This window comes from Perissodus microlepis, chromosome 8, assembly GCF_051167445.1.
Source record: "Perissodus microlepis isolate ML-2025 ecotype Zambia chromosome 8, ASM5116744v1, whole genome shotgun sequence".
NCBI lineage: Eukaryota > Metazoa > Chordata > Actinopteri > Cichliformes > Cichlidae > Perissodus > Perissodus microlepis.
The window spans coordinates 27,399,970-27,423,221 of NC_140468.1; the positions used below are offsets into that span (position 1 = coordinate 27,399,970).

The 23,252-nt window shown below is 39.6% G+C and overlaps 2 protein-coding genes across 3 annotated transcripts in view; both read right to left on the reverse strand.

The window, feature by feature from the left end:
- Positions 1-361: 361 nt before the first annotated feature.
- On the reverse strand, positions 362-22,039 carry llgl2 (LLGL scribble cell polarity complex component 2). Of its 2 annotated transcripts, XM_084938460.1 has the most exons (26): positions 21,930-22,039; positions 18,747-18,844; positions 17,142-17,223; positions 16,885-17,000; positions 16,318-16,476; positions 14,016-14,178; positions 13,803-13,932; positions 13,664-13,718; positions 13,322-13,476; positions 11,406-11,617; positions 11,049-11,116; positions 10,812-10,965; positions 9,884-9,988; positions 8,606-8,701; positions 7,620-7,816; positions 6,574-6,721; positions 6,341-6,488; positions 6,105-6,221; positions 5,853-6,019; positions 5,202-5,466; positions 4,218-4,368; positions 3,209-3,234; positions 2,990-3,037; positions 2,590-2,632; positions 1,820-1,881; positions 362-1,728 (listed from the first exon to the last, which is right to left on the reverse strand). In XM_084938460.1, the coding sequence occupies exons 1-25, from the start codon at positions 22,002-22,004 to the stop codon at positions 1,842-1,844; spliced, it is 3,018 nt and encodes a 1,005-aa protein (XP_084794586.1). In that variant the 5' UTR covers positions 22,005-22,039; the 3' UTR covers positions 362-1,728; positions 1,820-1,841. The 2 variants fall into 2 exon arrangements, with proteins under 2 accessions (XP_084794586.1, XP_084794587.1); XM_084938461.1 differs by lacking the exon at positions 2,990-3,037.
- galk1 (galactokinase 1) overlaps positions 21,941-23,252 on the reverse strand; it is a 47,298-nt gene continuing 45,986 nt past the window's right edge. The window contains exon 8 of the mRNA XM_084938463.1: positions 21,941-22,051. Within this exon, the coding sequence (XP_084794589.1) occupies positions 22,001-22,051 (51 nt within the window). The 3' untranslated portion in view covers positions 21,941-22,000. The remainder of the gene's footprint in view (positions 22,052-23,252) is intronic.

Sequence of the window (23,252 nt, forward strand, 5' to 3'; positions counted from 1 at the left end):
ACTTTCAAACAAAGTTTTTATTATTATCAACACTTGGATCACGCAGGAAAGCCGACTCCTCCTTTATTGTATAGATTTCACCAGAGATCGTTATGCTCTGCAAGTACATAACACTGTAGCTAGGCTTTTTAGAGGAAAAGATACCAAAAAGGAGTACTGAGCTTTGGCAGTTCATGAGGGTCAAATAATGGGTTCTGAGTTGACATGTGGTCTCTGAACCAATCACACATAGACTTGAAGACTTGGGGACACTCACACAATCAAGTATTGCATTGCAGCATAGTCATTTTTCCATATCCATTTTGTGCTATGTTAAAAAAAAAATGGAGATACTGTGCAGAAAAAAAGAGCCAGACAGTCATTCTTTGAAAAAACAATTTTATCCTAGAAAACTGTAGTGTAAAGTTATTAAAAAAAATTAGGGTTCTTTCACTACAAAAATAGATTCTAGACTGATGCTAAAACACCCAGCATTGTGAGAGATAGTACCAAAATATTTCCTTGTGTGATCTAAATAGCAGCCAACCCCAGTTACAACAGATCCACAGGTAAAGAGTCATTTATATATTAAAAATATTTCAGCACAATAGTTTATAATTACATTCCTAAATTACAGTATTTATTACCTGCAAAAGAAAAAATCAGAACATGCACAAAAATTGCAGTAGTGCATCAGTACCTATGCGTGGTGTAAAGAATGTATAATGCTAATTAAATGATAAGTCAAAATAACACACGCACACACACACATCAATCATCTCAGGCATTACTGAACATGTTCCACTGATTTTCTGAATAGCATGGAAGCTCATTAACATAAGAAGAAAAAAAACATTAAAAGTTAATCATGCCAACTTTGTCGATATAAATTTAAAAAGTTAAGACATGAAAAAATATAAAGACTACGCATGAAGTGAAAACGCATGATTTGTGTTACATCAATGTTGTATAAACAAACAAAACCAACAAAGAACCCCAAACAAATTAAAATAGTATCACCTAATGCAGACTGAAACGCGCGTTTCCTCTGCGTTTCAGTGTCTCAAGAATTTGTCAAGTTTTTTTTACAGCAACTTGTTGTTAATTTAACACTTTATAATTTTGGACACAACATGTTTTTGCAGGTAGAAATGGGCTTTCCTACAACAAATCACAAATCTAAACTACACAAAATATTTATCAATGTTATTTAAAATCATCCCCCAAATTTCTTCTTCATGTCTCTATGAGGAGATGAAGGCCAGTAAGATATACAGCAGAGTACAGTGACTAGATAGTGATGCTGGTAGTGATAAAGGCCATTAGAACATCAAGTGAATTTAAACAAACAGTTTTATACCAAACAAAACAGCTCAGTAGCTTCCATGTCAGATGTAGAAGGCTGATTTGAAGGGATCCGGTCACACGCCAGTAATGTGCCTCATCCAGCTTTGGGTTTAAATGGGTGTGGCCATGCTATGGCAGCAGTGTATGGTCCTTAGGCACATGTGGTGTCTCTTCCTTCACATTCTTTGCACCATTACTGAGCCAAAGCCCTAGATGTTCAGAAAGCACTTCTGACAAGAGCCTATTGGTGTCTCTATGAAGGGGCCAGTGTGAGCGCAGCATCAGTAAATGGCGGGATGAGTAAGTCTTTGAGGAGAGGGGTCAGGTGTCAGTAGTGTCAGCTAAAATGGAGGCAAGATCTGTTGCTTAGGTCCACTTTAGACATATCAACATGTCGGTTCTCTGTAAAGATATAGCACAAAAACATCATGAACCAACAGATGTGGATTCAAAAATGTTTTGCATTTGTAGGAAAAGTGCTACAAAGTCTCACCTCAGCTGTTGAGATAGGCTCCTCACGCTACAGCACTTTTCACATTATTCTCCAGGAATGACCTTTGACAAACAGAAAACAGAATCCATTAACACGATTGGTTACAATTGTCCAACTTCATGTTCACCTTTAAAAACCCAAGAGCTATAATCTCAGCGTTTTAAAAGTTTATGATACAATTAGAAAAAGACTGAGCAAGTACAGCTTGTTTGCAAGGCTTACTAGGCAAAAGCCTCTTCTCACTATAAGGAACATAGAACCGTGCCTTAGATTTGCAAGGTTATATTTAAATAAACCACAAGACTTTTGAAAAATGATTTGGATGATTGAGATTGAAGTAAAGATGTATGGTCAAAATGCACAGTGTGATGTTTGTCGTTAATATTGGAGAAATGTTAGAAGAATTTCTGGGTTGAATGAGTTCAATTTTCTCGTAACATATCAAGTGAAAATCTGCAAGAAAAAAATGTTGGTAGCTTTTAAAGCCAAAGAATTACGTCAGTTTACTTTTAAAGGTTAATTGGGAAAAATATTAATAGATTCAGAGTTCTGGGATTAACACCAGCAACGCTGCTTTCCAATCACAGTAACAACACAGACTGAAGTTGCTCAGTACATTTTTCCCCCCGGAGGTGCACGCTGCAAACAGTTCTTACAAGCAGATCTAGCTGCACACTGCAGTCATTTTTCCAGCCTGAGAATGGCACAACATCTTTTTTTTACTTATTTAATTTTTGTACAACTACAAAGAATGTGTTTGTGATACTTGCATTTGATCTCCTTCTAGTGACTTCTGGATCTCCTGAAGTACTTCTGAAAAGAAAAAAACAAAACACAAAAAAACAACTGTAACTAACTATTGCTTTTAACAACACCACACTTTGTCATGACTTGGAGCGTTAGCTCAGTCACAACAAGCCAGCTCACTGGGGAAAAATGAAGTTGTATCAGTCATGTGCTTATATATGGTTCTGAGACATGTAATTTGGATGTTTCAAATGACAATGTGAGTAAGAGGCTGCAGGACCAGCTCAAAAAGGTAGCGTATAATTCAATTACAACTGAAGCCAGATTTCCTTTGAACAACTACAATGTCTGAGGGACATACTATTTGACCTTCCAGGTCTATATTTCAGGATATTCTCCTGCCTTTGTATCTTGAGTACTCACTCTCATCATTCAGCAAAGCATGCTCCATAACATGTTTAGCTGCATTTTCTGTAATAGATGGCATGTCAACACAGTCAGCCATAGACAAGGTACGTGTAAAAACAGACAGCACATTTAGCATAGCACAGAATTATAAAACACCACAGAACACAGAACACACACTCATGTGGCACATGCACATTTAGTTACAATGATATTATTTGTTTTTAATTGTTTTACCTGCATCCTCACCATCATGTTTGGCTCTAAAAGGACAGAGAAGACAAAAAGTAATGAAAGCTCATTCTTAGGGATGTCAAAACATATCAATTATTGTAATATGTAAAACATGTAATATTAATATCCTGTTAAAATATTCGTTAAAAGGGGACAATGAACTGGAAGTAAAATGAGTACATTTTGCTGATATAGCCATACTGGCTGATTTCGATCTACAGTCACTGGAAGGTTGATGTCACTTAGAAACATTAATAGAAAATAAAAGACACAAAAACAGCATAACTGACTATATTGGAACTAGTGATTTATACATTGGGAGGAGGAGGCAAGAGATGTTATAATAATAATAATAATAATAATAATAATAGATTGCATTTATATAGCGCTTTTCAAGGCACCCAAAGCGCTTTACAATTCCACTATTCATTCACTCTCACATTCACATACTGGTGGAGGCAACCACTCAACTATGCGCTTTAGTTGAGTGGTTTTACTTTTCCAGGTGTTGAGGCACGCCTGAGTCAGGACTGTCGGCATCTCTCAGCCTCACGCATTATTTTGGACATTCTATGTCCCAAGAGTGAGTTTCACCAACCAGGGATCAGAACGTCAGACAGCCACTTTGACGGCCATCAAATCCACCAGACCAGACCGCTGTGTCTTTTCCTCTTTTTTTATAAATGCAATTTGCACTTCTGTGTTACACAATATCAGTCTTGCTTCTACTGTTTTTAACTAACTTCATTTTTACTTTTCTTTCTATCTGCACACTCTGCACACATCAGTGAGATTTCTATCTAATGTTTATTATTTCTTCACCAGGGTCAGTCTTTACAATCTTTCACTGTCTTTTATATACTTTTTGGCATTATTACAATGTATTTACTCCCATTTAACATGGAAGTTGTAACTACCAGCATCATCTAACAACCTGGCTTAAATTGCCCTACAGCAAACTTTTGTATTCAGCAAACACCAACATGATGAAAACAAGGAAACCTATGAGTACCTATGAGTAGATGAAGCTCCATCTGGCTGTGACTGGTGTTGGTTGGAGCAGCCAGAATGAAGTGGAGCCTCCACCAGACAACGAGGCTCCACAACACAGCGGGTCGACAAAGAGAATCTTTCAAACTCAGACGGTGAGATCAGGTAGAAGCCTGAGGGAGAACAACAGCACACAGGAGCTTAGTGAAAGTGGCAAGCGGGGTGGGGGTGGGGGGGACCTATGAATGTAGATAAGTGCACTGGCAAAATGACTGTCCATTGAACAACAACAGCAACAAAAAAAAAACATGACAAAAATCACATTTTAGGAAGAAAATCTCACTTCTAAAAACTCATGGCAGCAGTTACTGAACAGCATGGATGTAAGCGGCATAAGGGTTCTTTCCATTTAAAACCAACAAACATACAAACGAAACAATCCAGTTTTCATAATAATCTGACAGTAAATGGATCTTTTAATCTGATTAACATATCCCACAATACAAGTCTGTCGGCATGTACTAACACAAATCACAAAATATACAAACTGTAACCCCAGTTTACCACCATGAAGCCAGTACTTTTTCTGTGAGCGAAATCAAAGTCGTTCTAAAATCAGGTCTTGTTGTACAGGCATCTTGAAACACCTCACATTCCTTATTTGGGCAGTTATTTTGAAGCGTGTGTCTAAATTTTTTTAAAAGCTGCTTTAGAAATTGCTGTTGCAAAACACTAACACATATTTTCACTCTGAATTCTTTGACTGTCACATGTTTCTTTAGCTCTTTGTGGAAAGTCGGCAACTTGTTACTGATCTCCATCTCTTCAAATGGCTTTTAAGGCTAAAGACTTTAGGCTAGAACAAAGACATACATGACTTCTGAAAACTGCTTCTAGAAGGTCGAGCTAGAGATACATCTGTATTGTTGATGTTGTATTCTAAAGAGAATGTATTTAGAGCCCCAGTAAAACAGAGGAAGAAACGTGTGCGCAGGTGTCTCTATACCTTGGCCGTGCTTGGTGAAAACACAAGAAGCGATTCCACTGACGTCCTCTCGGCGGATGCAGGGGTACTGTACCTGCATCTTGACGTGTGGCAGTGACACCACGTGAACATCGCCCTGATTAGTCAGGACCAACAAGCCGCTTTCACCATAGTCCTCTGTCCGACTGCTGCCAAACCAGGCCATGCCTACCCTTCGCACTCGAGAGCCATCAACAGCAGTCAGCTTTAATTTCATCTTAGCACTAACTTTTGGCAGCGTGAAAACCTGAACACACACAAAACAAATGCATTGGAATAGAGTTTACAACATTTTAAGAGGATTTAATATTTCTATCCTACACCTCAATAAATAACAGTAATTGTACCGATATTAAAAATTGTGAGCCTAGACCACATAAATGGCATTCTCTTTAGAGCATAGAACAAGCTAAGACACAACAATGCTCAACAAGTGACATGAACCAATAGTAACTGATTTAATTGTTATTTTTGAGGGCTGTAATCTACAGGTCTTTAAAAATACTACCTGAAAACATAATACTTTTAGAAAAATTTACAAGAAACAAGACATTTTAAGACCACCTTTTCTTTGATATTAACTTTTTAAGACATCTTAATGACTCACTGCAACCCTAGTGCTCCAAGTCTAACCTTAAACTGTTCCTCAGACACGACCAGGAGGTGGTGTGAGCCCTGCATATCAGGTGCGCGAGCCAGGTCGTGAGCCACCTCCAGGGGCTCAGGGAGAGGAGCCCCATGTCCATCTAACACCACAATACCAACAACAGGAGCGCGGTGCATCAGCTGAATCTCCTTGGCTGAAAATAAAGGACGCAAATAAGAGACAACTTTACAAGAGGAGGGCAGAGCTGAGAGATCAGGCCACCACAATGTTAAACCTACATAGTTGAGCTGTGACAGGCTCATCTGCTCTATGCTCGACAGAAGGAAGGCGAAGCATGTAGGCAAACACACAGCCACCATTGGTCCCTGCCCATAGGGAGGGTGTGTTATGTGAACCTACAAGAAAATGAGGAGACACGTAAGGAAATGGAAACAACCCAAAGTTCTGCCCACTATTCATTTCTGTAGCAAGTGCTGTTTACGTACTATAGTACACGTTTAACACGCAAACTCACTGTCAGAGAGGAAGGTGTCAGCAAAGTAGAGCGTCCGTACTAGGCCAGTGAAAGAGTCGTCTGAAGAGCGAGCTTCAATTTTCCTCTGGACGGGAGCCAGCTCCATCTCTGCCAATTCAGCCTCCAGACGAGCATTTGCCTCTTGGAGCTGCTTAGGCAGATATCAATATATATAACACATGCGACAACGGAGAAACACGGAACAGATAGCGGAGTCCTTTTTATGATTCTACCTTAGTAGCAGTGTTAACGTGTTGTTTTCTTAGAGAGACTCTGCTACGTCTGATTCGTCTAAAGGATTGTCGCAGGGATTTCTTTATGCTCTTCACTCTGGACAGAGGACCCTCCATGGCCAGCTGATCGCTGGGGTTTAGTGTGCACCTAAAAGTTTGAAAACACAATATTAGCACATATGATATGCAGACAGCTGCACAAATACATTGCTTACTCCTAAAATGTAACGAACAAAGACACAACAAGGCTACAGTTTTCTCATAACATGTACAGTGACTTGAGCATGAGTGACTGATATATTAGGTTGGAATATCCACCTAGGTAAATATTATATCCCTATATCACTTGTACTGTGTTATAACTGAAGATTTCCTTTGAACATGATGGATGACAGCTGGGACCTGGGCCTGATGCATGAGTGATAACTGATGGATCACTGGGTGGTATCTGGGCTGATGCAGTCTCAGGAGTGGGTGGTAGATAGTACTAAGGCCAGCTGCATGAGTCTGCAGGTCAGAGTGACCTGCTGAGAGCCACAGAGGGCAGGTGTGTGTCGCTGTCATAGACTGTCTTGAGTTTGTTTGCGTAACTGTTATTATGATAGCCATTATGGTTTAGATTTGTTTTGGATCAGGTTTTATCAGGTAGTGGTTGGCACTGTTGCCTCGCAGCAAGAAAGTTTGAATCCACCATCTGGGTGAGGCCTTTCTGTGTGGCGTTTCCAGAAGAGAATAAATTATTTTTTTTTCTCTGTATGTATTATTGTACCTTACAATATACAGCCTTGAGGCGACTGTTGTGATTTGACGCTATATAAATAAAATTGAACTGAACTGAATTTAATTTTCTACCCAGTAGTTAACGAATGGTTGTATCAGTTTTAAATTTTGCAAGTTTGAAAGCTTGGCTACATCCAACTTGCTTCTTTGTACTACGAAAGAAAATGATGGCTAAAAACACATCCACTAACATGAAACAGATTTCCTGGAAGTTGTAAACACAGTACAGACACACGTTTCACATCTTTCTTAATGCTTCTCCTTACTTGATCAGGACACTGTTCTTCTGTTGGTAGTCATATAACCCAAACCCATGACTGGTGCCAAAGGCTATCAGCTTCCACTCTGAGTGCAGTGTGAGAGCAGTGACCACAGCTGGGGGCTGGCACTGGACAACAGCAAAGGGCTGGAAGCCTGCAGGAAACATCACTGGGTCTTCCTGGATATCCAGTTGAGTGTGGCCCTGTGAAGGAAGACGACTATCAAATGCTGGAATATGTAGTTGACGGTGTAACAATAGAAAGGTTTTATGATAGCCTTCAGAGCACACATAGTAAGCTAGTTATTATTGTAAATGCAGCATTTAAAGCCTTTTTAGATCACCTATTTCTGTATGCTGTATATGTTTCTGGATTCTGCAAAGTCTCAACTTTTGAGTTTTGGCTGCTGCTTATTTCTGGAAGTACAACTGACCTTATTTAGACAAGAGGGTGGATTTCTTAGTTATTAATGCTACTTAGCTTGGTTGCAAAGTTGCATTAATTAAAGTTTTCATTCAATCATTTTTGTGCCAGACTGCAAAAACACTTTTTGGGGGAGGCATCTGTAGAGAATGAAAACTCTGTTGGAGACAAAGTAGCACTTAGTAAAACTTCTATACAGCATCTCTGACTGAAATACTAGTATTTCATTAATCTGTTACCTTACCCTTGATAAGTGCATATGTGTATGTGTACAGAACCCATACAGTATATGGATGTAGTTGAGGCCTGCCAGTTTAGACACTGTCACATATAGTGTAATGCAGTAACACTTACAGAAATTAATAAATAAACAGATTAAAGAAACACATGAACAAAAGGAACCTACAAAAATTTACAGAGCTCATCTTGAAAAAAGTTTCACAATGCAGGGCCTAAAACATACGGGTCACGTTACAGTGGCCAGATCCGTCCTTCATAATGTCTACAGCTGCTGCATGTCACTGTAAAAAGATAAACAAACATAGCGAGTAATCAGTTCTGTTCTTTACCTTCCATCGAAATCCTTCTTGGCCTTGCAGCAAATCCACAACTTTAGCCTCCACGGTTTGCTCTGCTGCCTCGTCATTCAACTCCAACATTAGGATCTGCAAAGTCAAAATAACAGTGGGAATAATCACAATAATGTGATATCAACGTAGGCCTACATGCGCACACACACACACACCCCACTCAGTCTGCAGACAGTCTTTATCCTTCAAGCTTAGACAATAAGGATCGTCTGTAATATTGCATTCACATCTTCTTGTAGAACTACAAGAGGTACTTTATGCACTCTTAGTTAATCAGCCAAAGAGGGTCCAGTTTTCCAGTTCAGCCATGATCCTATCACACACAATGCACCAGCTGTACTTGGACCTGGTGACCCAATCTCGGAGGGTGGGAATGATGACATCACCCCCCTTGAAATGACGTTTTGGCCAACCCTTGGCATAGCATTTGTGTTGCACCTCGTTGATCTCTAGTTGTGAGTAGTTTCTTCCAGCTATTTGAACACTGAGCTACTAGTTGTTTTGCTGTTAGTCTAGATGTTGGGTGTGATTCCATAGATCCCACATCCACTTCATGTAACCCCTTCCACTGGGATTCCTTGGTAGTAGCATTCCAACAACCCCATATTCTCATACCTTGTGCACTTATGCCTTCTTGTCTTCTGGTACCTCAACACTGCCAGTATAGCTTTAGTTACACTTCTCTTGCATATATTCCAAGGTAGGCTTGTGTAGCATGGGGGAGTCTTACTGGATACACATGACACAGCATGACAGCCTACCTGGAGTTTGCCAAAAAGCACCTAAAGGAGTCAAAATTCTCTGGTCTTATAAGAGAAAGATTGAACTTTTTAGCCCGTAAGCCAAAGCACTATGCCTGGAGGAAACTAGCCATTACAATCCCTGCACTGAAGCATGGTGGTGGCAGCATGATGCTTTGGTTGAGGGAAAAGAGTGTTTATGAATATAAATAAATTCAACACTGAGCGTGAAAAAACTGACTTCTTAAGCTCTACTACGCCTACATATGCAAGAGGGCGTAAGAATCAACAGAAAAATCTAAATTTCTCTCAAACTTCTACACAAGGTCAAAGGTCAAGAGCAGGCTTTATCATTTATACTGACTTACTAGCAAAGTATAATTCTTAAAACTTAACTCTTACTTGACAAGTAAGAGTTTACCTTACTGATGTAAGTTAAGTGCTTAACTTACTCTACATCAGAGATATGACTTAGCCCAACATGGCATAGGTCTGTTGTAAAATTCTCAATAGTCACCTGTCCCGCAGTGCCAGCTACAGTCAGATAACCACTATATTTGCAGAGATGGATCTTCTGGATGCCGAGCCTTGGGTCATCACTGTAGGGGTCAAAACAGCCAACCTAAACAGAAACATGACAAGGGTGAAATTTAGAGTAACACCTCTACTTCCAACTTTGCCTAATATGCTGCTATGCAAGACCTTGATTAACATTCCTCTTTGACATAAATCTTAAAATAAATAACTGCTGTTAATTTAAAGTAAAATAATGTAAAATAATATGTTAATTTAAATGCTAATTAAGATTAAATATAAATTCATTAGCATGGTTGCCTCAGAGCAAGCACGTCCTGGGTTCTAAATAACCATCTGGCCAGAAGCTTACTGTGTGGAGTGCCCTCGTCCCACAGCCCAAAGACATGCACTTAGTGGGGTTAGGTATACATAGTTTACTCAGGAATTATTAAAGTATTCTGATTCCGATTTTAGTGATTCAAAATTGCCCATTGATAATTTTTTTGCATTTAAGAACACTTTTTCTTAAAAAACAACAAAAAAAATTATACATACACACACACACACACACACACACACACACACACACACACACACACACACACACACACACACACACACAGTCTAATATTCTAGTTCTAGTTTTGTTGAGAAATGTTATACGCGGTCAAACTTGGAAACCTGGCCATTTATAAAATGCTAACCAACGAGCAGCTCATTTGGAAAGACCTGTGTTTTTTCTATTTGAATATTTATCATTGCTCAGACAAAAGTATTTCTTATTCGATTACTCAACTAATTGATGGAATTCGTGATAGAATACCTGAATAATACTTAAAATAAGTCCCAGTGTCGTGACATTTCTTTATATTCACCTTAAAATATAAATGAAAATGTTCTTTTCTATAGATTAGATTAGAAAAACATACCTTTCTAAATGGAGGCCATTCTCCTTCAGTCCCTTGGTTCATGTTGTCATTGGGGTCAGCATCTGTGTGGAATACTCCAGCTGTGCTCAGCTTGTACATGGGATAGAGACAGACTCCTGATGCATCCCAGAAACGAACTGTGCCATCCTCATGCCTATATACACAACAGTGTTAGAATAATTTTTACAACTTCAAAAAGACCTTTCAATAAATGTGAATGAAGGCAACCGTACTAACCCCGTGAGGAGCAGATCTCTCTGTGGAGGATCTGGGGCCAGGTTCTGACCTCCTGTTACTGGCCACGGCTTACACGAAGAAAGAAAATTAGTAAGAAAACAGTAAGAAAACTTGATGTCCTCAACCATCATCTTATATTCAAGATGCACCATTCAAGTTATGATGAACAGCCTTTTAGGGGATTCTTTAGAGTCTCATACAGTGGTAACATTTCCCATCAGTAATAATATTGGGACTTAATGGGGTGACTGTATAGTCTGTGTTTTTACAGATTCACAGAAAAAGTGAAAACCTGTAATGCAGTCAGAGAAAAATAAATATGACGGGACATTATTTTCAATTTACAAAGATATTTACCTTTTTTGAGTAGTGTGCATTCTGATTCTTTCCAGCAGCGAAGATCCTCTCCCACAGTTTGAGGGGAATGGTGGAGACATGATGTGAGCATGTTATGGCTGAACTATGAAGGGGGACCAAGTAAGGAGTCTGTATGATGGGCCAGCCCTCAGTCTGCAAGTCAATAACTACCAGCTCCTCCTCCACCAGGACAACCAGGGCACTGGGATCTCCTGCAGGAAGATACACAGCAGCTAATAAACTGAGATCTGGGATATGCTTGTGTCTCTTGTCAAAACTGCTCTCATTTTTCTGGGCTGCCGTGATGAATAAATTACAATTACACAAGAGAGTTATGTTCAAATTTACACAAACCCTTGTCAATTCAAACTGTGGTAACCTTGCCTTATCTGCCAAGTTGTCTTTGGCTGCGTTCACACTGCAGGTCTTAATGCTCAATTCCGATTTTTTGATCAAATCCGATTTTTTGTCTGCTTGTTCACACTACAAATAAAATGTGACAGCAAACGCGCTCTAGTGTGAACGCTCATAGCGGCCTCATGCGCAAAAGAAGACGTCACACACAATGCGCTCTGTTTAGACCCAGACCAAACAGTATTGTTTGACCGAAGGCCTTAATATAAAGACTTGTTTCGGACTTTACATTTCCCAATTTCGCTTTAAGTTATAAAGTTATTTTGTTATTTACAAATGGCCTAATAATTATCCTTATTGCTGTTTTAGAGAGGAGCGGTGCTTCAAAAGATAGTTGGAAATTTCTGTCAGAATCTGCAGTTTATACAGTACAAATAAAATGTTCACGTTCCTCCAACGTTGTCTTCCCAACAGTTTCACTAACATCTACACAGGATGGCCAGGAAGCGTTCGCGATGTCTTATCGGGCGCTTCTCCGGAGCTGATAATTGGCGTCTGTCTTGTGTCAGTGACGTAAAAGACGGATTTAATGCGACCTGACCGTTCAAACAGCAGTCGCTTTCTGAAACATCAGATATGTATCGGATTCAGTACCACATACGAAAGTGACCCAGATCGGATTTGAAAATATTGGATTTGTGCCGTTCACACTGTCATACCATGATTGGATATGGGTCGCTTAGGGTCAAAAAAGTCGGATTTGATGCGCTTTCGCCTGCAGTGTGAACGTAGCCTTTGTGTGTGGTGTGGTCAGGTCATCAGAGATTGGGAACACCTGGGTACAGTATTGGTTGGTATAAGAGTACGCTCTACTTGTTCCCTCACAAAGAGCGATTCCTCTGCTCCTGAGCATCATGTGCTGTAAAACTGTTTTGTTGTTTTTATCCAAATATTTAACTCACCAAGCTAGCTCATATGCAAAATGCCAACCCTACTGACTGACACATCTCATGTTCAGCTCAGTTAATTTCAAAGAAAGCCTTTTATTCTTTTACCTGACTAACTACATCACCTACCGTTACTTGTTATCACTTTTTAGCCAATTGTGACATAACAAATAGCACTACATGGTTCAAAGCAATTAACTGATGTCATTCACTTTCTGATAGGCCCAAAAACTCTTGACTGTTATTGAGTGTTATTTTTTTCTAATGGGGGATTTGACATCATTTGTCTTTTCTACATTTGGTTTATGAGTATTCCCCCCAAATAACATCAATATCATGATTAATATAGTTTTGGCATTTTAACTGTGTTCATTAATGTTTGTTCACTTATTATAACTGCGTCCTTCTACATAGCAACAAAGTAACGAAGTCTAAGTAAGTTAAACACTGAAGCAGTGTTCCCCTGTGTATTTAGTATGTTTGTGCACTCTTTGTAGGACCTAACAACATCAGAGACTGGGGAACATAGATCTTCAATGCTGTCAAATACTTTAAGAGTCCCATATTTAAATGTGCTGTAATTTTGTTGCCTGTTTGTTGGTGTGTGTGGCCTGCCTGTGTGCTGCGGTCCATCTCTAATGACGAAGAAGTCGATGATCCTGGAGGTAAAGTCCAAGGCCACGTGTTTTTTACCATGGATCACTGTAATACAGTGTCTGTCCCCATAACTGGCCCTGGGCATACCACCACTGAACAGCAGGAATGGAGGCCTAGACAAACACGCAAACATACGTACACACAAGGTTCAAGTTCAGTTCCATTTGTTCAGTGATTAATGTGTAACAGCGGCTCACATAACATATCTGAGAAGTTAAATATTAGAAAGGTGACGACATCACTTTCACTGAAGGAAGCTGACAAAAAGATTTATTTCACCGGTGGATGACGTCATCTTACCCTTCTTCTGTAGGGAGCTGAACTATTTTAGAAATGGCCTTGCAGGGAAAATGTCCTGCAATTATAAAACACAAGTAAGCATGAGGCCTAAACCTTTTTACTTTGTGATTAATAAAACAGTGGAGAGCTTCCTCTTTACCATAAGGAATGTCTGATTTCTCTTCCTCGTTCGTGTCCTGCCCCTCCACCATCCATCGACAATAGCTTCCATCGCTGTGTGAACTCAGAATGTACTTTCCGTCCTCAGTCCAACACACACTCTCCAGTTGCTATGGTTAGATTACACAGTATTCAGTCAGTTTATATATTGGCAGCTGGTATTCTGTTCAGGCGTACGTTACATGACAGGTACCTGTGTGGCAGGAATGTGCTGGATGGCAAGTTTTTTCTCCAAATCCCAGATGACCATGAGGCCACGTCCATAGCCAATGATGACCTGATCTGGATCGACCGGGTTCTCTTGTAAGGCCTCAACGTGTTCTAGATTTCTGCGACCGATGTAGTCATCAGGTACACTGTACACAACAAGCAGAGGAAATAATTCAAGAGAATATCAGTCTTATTATTGATGCACAGGGGATGACAGGCAATATATTCTATTATACTGTGCAGTGTTGGGAAGGTTACTTTTAAAACGTTACTCCCCAACACTGATACTGTGTGACAGCAGTTTAGCAGTAACACTTTTTTAAACACTTGCAGTGAGCAGACTGATATTTATAATGTACAGAGTGCTCATTTCCACTGTAATAAATGCTCTGAAAGTGACTAAAGAATAGGGCTGTTCGATATAACGATATATATCTGATGACGATATAAAAACGTCTATCGTTTCATTTTACGCTATCGTTTGTTTCGTGGTGTCGCAAAATAAAGTGTTTACGGCAATATTTTTTCATGGTTTTGATGGTCACTGTAGTGGCTATATTAATTTCTTAAAGTTCTCTCTTTCTCTTATATTTAATATAACCACACTATGGACGGACAAGCGCCTGTTTTTATGGGTTGTCGTTAGCAACAACGACGGTAAAACGGGACGATAGAGGTTTTATATCGGGATATGAGATTTTGGTCATATCGCACAGCCCTACTAAAGAATAATGTAAATTTCCAGACAAACTGTAGCATTGAGCTTAGGGATGGGTATTGAAAACCGGTTCTTGTTGAGAACCGGTTCCCACTGTTTCAATTCCTTGGAATCGTTTGCCATTTTTGCAAACGATTCCCTTATCGATTCCAGTCACCCCGAATGATGTCACCACGTTGCGGAGCGTCATTTACCTGGCAGGAAACATGGCGGCTCAAACGCTCAAAAGTTTGGTTATACTTTACGAGAATGGATCACAACAGGGCAACTTGCAATACTTGCAAAGTAGATATTTCATTTAAGGGAGGAAACACTACGAATATGCAAAAGCATTTGCTCACAAAACACGCGATGACCCTAAATGAATGTCGTGTTTTTAATTCCGCTCAGGACTCGTGAATCTCAACCCAGCAGCAGCGGTAACGTTTGCACGTCCTCTCCCGTTAATGTGGCAGGTAAATAATCAACTAACAGTGCATATTATGTTAGCGCGATCTGCCTTATTACAAAACCTGCCATTACTGTGCATTTAGGTGACCATGATGAGAGAGACAGAGTCTGGCTCAGATGCTGGCAGTTGTCGCTGCAGTTTACCGTTAGCGTCTCCTTTCAGGCCAGGATAGACGAATGTCACCGAGCAGTGACTAAGTTTGTGGTAAAAGGTTGCACCCATTTGCCACAGCAGATGCCCCCGATTTTCGGTAAGTGAACGTGTTTAATTGTAGGCAGGGACATTACTGGATATTCTTGTGTAATTGCTACAGAATAATTTATGTTATACTTTGTTATTGCTACAGACGAATATTTATTTTATTATTTTACATTTACAATTTTTTTCCCCCAGGGACCCTGTGACACCCCATTGAAGAGCCGTAGGCTGGATCTCTTAAGGATCTCTTAAGATCTCACTGTTGGGTTTGTAAGGCCATGTTACTCCTAAATTTATAGAAATAGAATAGATAGAAATAGAAAACTTTATTTGTCAATTTCTTCAAATGTACTTGCCATACAAAGGAATTGAAATTACGTTTCACACTGTCCCATGCGTAGAAAAACACCGCATTTTCAGGAGAGCGTGAGGTCGCTGCGTCTACACGCGCCGCCATGTTTTAGTAGTAGAAATTTCTATCTTGTTCAAAGAGAAGATATAAAACAAAGTTCTAAGCTAATCGACCTTAGTGTTCTCCTTTTTTAAAAAGAATTGATAAAGAATCGAATCATTAAACAGAATCGAAAATGGAATCGGAATCGTGAAAATCTTATCAATACCCATCCCTAGTTGAGCTACAATCTGCTCTATCCAGCATTCAGCCACAAGTGCAAACAGCAGCTAAATACAATATGTTATGTGACGAGAAGGATATTTCTTGTTCCTAGCAGAAAACAAAAATTTAAAACAACAAAATTAACGCAACAATAGGTGCTTTCAAACAGAAAAAACTCCCTCTAGTAACTGTAGCAGTTTCACTTTTTTTTTTATGTCTACGCTGCAGAAACTAACAACTGTCATAGTCCTTAGCAGCAGATAGTATGCAACTGTCTGTAACATGTGTTTTAATTTGCCTACCTGCTGGCAATTTGGTCAAGGCTGATGTTCCTCTCTTCCAGCTCTCTGAATCCTGGAACTTCAACTACAAATACATGTCCACCTTCTGTCCCCAACAGCAGCAGCTCACCTGAGGAGTGGGCCAGTACTGCTGTCACTCTGGTCACGCTTGGAGGGGCACTGAGAGGAGGAGGAAGGAGAAAAGTGGCATCACTTGGCAACTTTTTGATCAAAGGCATGGGTACATGTCCTGTGACCTGTTCAACTAAGCAAATTCTACATATTCATATCTCTTCTTTACCTGGCTTTACTTAGCTTAGCAAGTCTAATAATAATAATAATAATAATAATAATAATAATGGATTGCATTTATATAGCGCTTTTCTAGGCACCCAAAGCGCTTTACAATTCCACTATTCATTTACACACTGGTGGAGGCAAGCTACAGTTGTAGCCACAGCTGCCCTGGGGCAGACTGACAGAAGCGAGGCTGCCATATCGCACCATCGGCCCCTCTGGCCAATAGGCCATTTCTCAAAAAGGTTACTGTGGAGAAAGGAAAATGATAGGTGGAAATATGTGGTTTACCCAGGTGGTCCAGTCAGCGTGAAGCGTCCTATTTCAAGAAGTTCCGAAAGTCCATTGTGTCCTCTTAGAGTCCACATGTGCAAACTGTTGTCATCCAGCAAAGTAACCAGCTCAACCTGAATAAGAGTCACAAATAATCAGAGATATAACAAAATGTATTCCCTGATACACACTATTGAGAACAGCACTATAGTACAAGCTCAATAAAACAAAATGCTGCTGGCATTCTATGTTGTGTGATTTATATCAAACATTACCTGGTGGGGCATGAAGTGCACCTGTGTGACAGCAGCATTCTCATCATGTAGCCCCATGAACTCCACACCTGGAGCTCCATATCTAAACAATGGTTAAGCACAGACTCCATTTATCATAGCTGCAATCATACTAACATACTAGCACACTGGGAAGAGCTAAGCTAATGCACATTTAGGAAGATGGTCTATTTTACACAGAGAAATCCAAAACTTTAAGTCCTAATTTCAGGGAGGCATCTCAGTGTTTGAGGGGACGCCAAGATACTATGTACAGGGAATTAGAGCCAGAAATCTTCTTGCTTTAGAAGTCACAACTTAGACCTCCTCTCTCCTTTGGGTGGCGCTGTCACTTGGTGTTGCCTCTCTCTGCGGTAGAGGATCACTTCCTGGTCCAACACACAGTGGTGTTTTTGTGTAGCAATTTAATTAAAAACTAATAGATAACTTATTTATTTCATAGTGTAATCTTCACATGCTTCATCCAAAGCACACACTCAGTGAGTGAATACTGTGACTATAAATTAGCAAGTGAATACACAGTGTCTTTAAGGACTCGCTAGCAGCATGGCCTCTTCACCTGTCCCTCCTACATTTTCCTGCTTGTTGTGTCAGATGTTTAGTTACTCCTCAGCCTCCTTTAGCAGTAATCCTACTTGTACTAAATGTAGCCTATTTGCAGCTCTGGAGGCCAAGATCACTGAATTAGAGACTCCACATACAGCATCCACATCTGCACCACGAGTAAAACAGTGAAATGTGGATTATTAAACATTAGGCCTCTCTCTCCCAAGTCTCTGTTAGTACATGACTTAATAATTGATCAACAAATCGATTTACTCTGCCTTACAGAAACCTGGTTACAGCAGGATGATTATGTTAGCTTAAATGAATCAACACCCCCCGAGTCTTTCTAACTATCTGAAACCTTGAAGCAGGCCGAGGAGGAGGTGTGGCAGCAATTTTCAACACCAGCTTATTAATCAACCAAAGACCAAGACAGAGTTTTAATTCATTTGAAAGCCTGATGCTCAGCCTTGTCCACCCGGGCTGAAAAACTCAAATAACAGTCTTATTAGGGCAGGGATAACTCAGTAGGTAGAGTGGTGGCCCCCATAATCAGAAGGTCGTGGGTTCGAATCCTCTATACCCTGAGGTACCCCTGAGCAAGGTACCGTCCCGACACACTACTCCCTGGGCACCCAGTGGCTGCCCACTGCTTCACTGAGTGAGTGGGTTAGATGCAGAGAGGATTTTCCCCACGGGGATCAATAAAGTATACATTATTATTATTATTATTATTATTATTATTATTATTATTATTAGTTATCATCTATTGTCCACCTGGGCCTTACACAGAGTTTCTGTCTGATTTCTCAGACTTTTTATCTGATTTAGTGCTCAGCTTAGATAGAATAATTATTGTGGGTGATTTTAACATCCATGTAGACGCTAAAAATGACAGCCTCAGCATGACATTTAATCTGTTATTAGACTCAATTGACCTCTCTCAAAATGTAAACGAACCCAACCACCACTTTAATCACACTCTAGATCTTGTTTTAACATATGGCATAGAAACTGAACATTTAACAGAGTGATGGATACAGTTTGATAGCCCCGGAGCGAGTGCCAATGGCCAGCAGCTTCAAGGAGGGACTGTAGCCCAGAGCACTGGGCTGGTGGGGGAATCCATGCTCCACTGTCTGAGGAGGAGAGTGAAAAGATGAGGGTGAGAAAGAACTTTGACAAAAGAGCCAAGGACAGAGACAAGAGTGTACAGAACAATACCAGCTTTAAGAAATGCCCTCATACATCTCAATAAATGTCAGAATTCACAGCTAATGATTTTAATCAGCGTTTAACAGTCAGCAGCAGTGTCTAATATTTATATTTATTTCACAGGCTCCCCAGTCCAATATATCACGCTTTTACTGGATGTTTTACTGGTCTGGAAAATTAAGTCTAGAACCCACGGACATGACCAACTACTATGTTTGTACATTTGGCGTACTCTGCCAGGCTGCAGCCGCTATCAGTCTGTATATGCAGGAGCAAAAAATAAGAACTTGGTAAAAATATATCCTACGTGACTTGAGTCACATATGCTACATTTAGTACTTTGAGTTATCACATTTACAAAACTTGACATTGAGTCACTGAGATTCAAACTGGTCTAACTTTAGTAGATACACCGATGGTTGCAATTTTTCTTGCATTATCGCATTCACAACAGTCCACACCGCCTGCCAACTTGCCGGGCAGGGTAACGACAACACCTAACAAGCTTTCTACGGCTGAGGGGTGTAAAAAAAAAAAAAAAAAAAAAAAAAAAAAAAAAAAAAAAAAGCATTTACTCATAACTACTAGGGTCATCCACACAGCACAGTAATGTTGGAAGGAAATGATAAAGTTAAAATAAGATTATAACAATGGAAAGAGCACACAAATCAAAGTGCCTTAAGTGTCGTTGTTTACTGGAAGCAATCTTTAGCCACAGAACAAGCTATAATGGGAATCTGTCACAATGACACCCAACAAACAGCCACTATCACAGCAGCTAGATGTCTTTATGCCAAGCTGGCGAGTCGTATTAGAATTCTTAGTTTTGAAAACACGCCTGATTGCTGAGGATAAATCAGTCAGGAAAAAGCCTCTGTCAGAATAGTTTGGTTAGATGGTGGCATTGATAGGAAGCGAAGCTAGGGGGTTTGTTTTGGGGTTTTTTGGAGAGACCAGGAGGAATGAGTGTGTGAGAACAACAACTCAGATTGGACATGTAAAGGTATACATAAATGTTCCAGTGTTAATTTTGACGCAAATTTTGATTTTGTTTAAGTGATAATTTAGTTTTATTTGATTAAATATCATAAGATTGTTGTAGACTAATTCATTTGACAAAAATAGAAAGTATAAAAGTTTGTTGTGTTTTTAACCGGTGAAAGTTGCTCTGTGCGCCGCGGTTTGCAAAGTGTCTGACTTTCCTTGACATGAAATGTGTCCATATGATTACGCTTCTGACATTTTGTTGTTTTTTCATGAGACGGGGAGCTCGCCCAACCTTGTCTGTCAGCGGCAGATCAAATTGTGCACGTCTAACTTTGCATAAGATAACTTCTAACTGGATCATCATCCCTTCTTTGTACACAACATAATTCATTCTGATTGGACCTCCTCTCTCTTCATCTTGTTTTTATTCGTCAATAAAATTGTCAATACATTTTTTCTTTCGAATTAGGTTTTACATATAGTTATTGTCTTTTTTCATCAGAAAAAGACCAAAAGTATCATGATAATTACTAGTCAACAAGCAAAACACTGAAATGAACACCTGTGTCTACACATATATAGGTGTTATATCTGCAGGGCACAAGCATCTTTTATGCAGAAAGTGTGTCATCATTATGATTACAATTATCTGTAAAATAAAATGAGTGCAGTGTTTATGCGCCACATACAGCCCACTTTGAGCTTAAGTGGCCCAGACCAGTGTAACTCTCCTTTCCCACAGTGTAAAGAAGTTACATATTTAACATTTTTTTTTATATGACCATTTTTTAAAACTATAGTCATTAAAAAAAAGACATTTCTATAGTAGAAATATAACTGTAAAAGCTGTAAAACCTATGACTACAGACATTTCTGCATCTCTGCCATTCAAAGACATTTTGTATATAGTTTTTTAATGTAATATTCAATACTGAACTGTAAATTTCAGAGTTTGTTTTTTTTTCACTGTTTTAATAAAAGCCCTATTTTTATGCATTTACTACCACTACAGAGAACACACACGATTTAAAGCCTGGACAAGTTTGAAACCTTTTGTCCTCCACAATGACCTGCTAGCATTTAAATCAGACTCTCCTGTCTCTCCATGTAACTGGCCTACACTACTACACGTGCTGTCTTTGGAACGTCTGCCCCCTTCCTTCTTTCACATAATGGTATGATCCCAGTCTGTCTTTGCATGTGATTGGCCACATGGTGTACCCATCAAAAATAAAGTTCCACCACTGCCTGCATGGATTCTCAACAGGGCTGAAGATTTGGCTTCCACATTAATAACTAGACACTGTATCGTAGACAGTAAGTTTGACACCCCTGGTTTAGATGCACTGAAATAATCAGGTGGCACTGTTTTCTCCACTAAGCTTCTTCATTGTCACTGTTAGGATGTTAGGATCAACCTAATTACATCGCTATGGTTACTTAAGCTGGATACCTACGCTGGTTAGAGTTCAAAGTTTGACATTTGTATGGATTCTAAAAGGCACCGCACTTATATAAATTATTTGCCTAGTGACATTCTGTCTGAAATGTATATATTCTTAGCTGAGATAAGTCAGGTTCTTAAGTATTTGAAAAATGATAATTTTTGGAATTACATTCTGAACACCAGAGTACTAAAAATGGAAACCATGTATAAAAGTGGTTGTATTCCATAACAGTTAAGTCAATATTTTTGTTAAAGCCCTTGAATTAAAGCTGAGTGCTTGCACTTAAATCAAACAACTTCGCCTCTGTTGTTTGATTTAAATGGACCATGGTGGTGTACAGACAAAAATCACGAGAAAAAGAAACTAATATATAAATTTAAAGTGAACAGCTTACTTGATCTTGTTCTGGTTACTTTTATTTTCTGTTTCTGCTTAGTAACCTGGTCACTTGAATGTATATCATGACTGCAGATAGTTCAGAGTCTCCTGAATGATTTTTGTCTTCTTCTCATCACTCACATTGAACCACATCACTACAGATGGCAAACTGTGTGGTATGGTCTAATTTACTTGCCTTATTAAACGCGAAGAGTTCCTGTTTTAGCCGATCCCTCTGGGACTCTTGACCGTGCCGCCTGAACCTTTTCATCCTGTCAATACCGGTGTGCAGCCAGAAGGCCCGCTGACACTTGCTGGCTGGAGGAGACACAGGAGATAGAGGTAGATGATCCAGCTTGAAAGTAAAAGTTTCAGAGAGGAGAAAAGAGGGCATGTTATTAGACAAATCCTCTAGTTCACACCTTTGTTATTCCTTAGTGAAAAGCAAATATTGATATTCTATTTATTTAACACAATCAAAACATGTCTTCTTCCATAAGCGTGTTCTCCAGCCACAATTCAGAGATGAATAACACCATCAGATACACAGCTATATTAATCAGTCCAGCTGCCTTCCAAAAAGTACAGAGTGGCTCATGTTTTTTCTTGCATCAATACACAACCAGCAGTTTCAAGGAAAAAGGGGTTAATAGAAGTACCAAAACTTTTGCTTCACTAATGTCTATAGAAACCTATTAAACAAAATATATGAGACCTGGGTGTCATAAGGCCCCTGGCTACATGTTTGGTTGTCTGCGACTACCCTGCTTGAAGTCACTGGGAAATTAGGATTCAAATGTAAATGTATTCATCATTTGTCCCATTTCAGCGACCAAACATTCTTCTCCATCTGAGATTTTGTGTGAAATCATAATACAACCGCTATTTAATGTAGATGCTGTGTGTTACAAGTGGTTCTTCACACAAACGTTGCACAAAACCTTCTGCTAATGCCAGCTATATCTTTTGGTGCTCATAACTTTTATACTTTTTGAGATATAATAATACTAATAATAATGGATTGCATTTATACAGCGCTTTTCGGGGCCCTGAAAGCGCTTTACAATTCCACTATTCATTCACTCTCACATTCACACACTGGTGGAGGCAGCTACAGTTGTAGCCACAGCTGCCCTGGGATAGACTGACAGAAGCGAGTCTGCCATATTGCGCCATCGGCCCCTCTGACATTAAGCTTTTTATGCCATTTTTGGCCCATTTTGCTGAATGGGACCACATTATCAGTGTGATCACCAGTTTTGCTTGCCGGGCTGAGCCGTGTTTTAGCTCAGTAAGATGAGCAGCCGTTCTCAGACCGGGAGGCCCGGGTTCAAATCCCGCTTATGGCAACAGTTTTTTAGTTTTAGTTCACAGTTAAACTTTTTAAACTCTTTTCAACATAAATTTCACCCCTTCACCCCCTTTCAGCACCTTTTTAGCTGTTTTGAGCAGAAACCTCTTTTCGGCAGAAGTTCTGCTGATTCACCTCTTTTCAGCAGAATTTTCAGCTTTTTGGTCT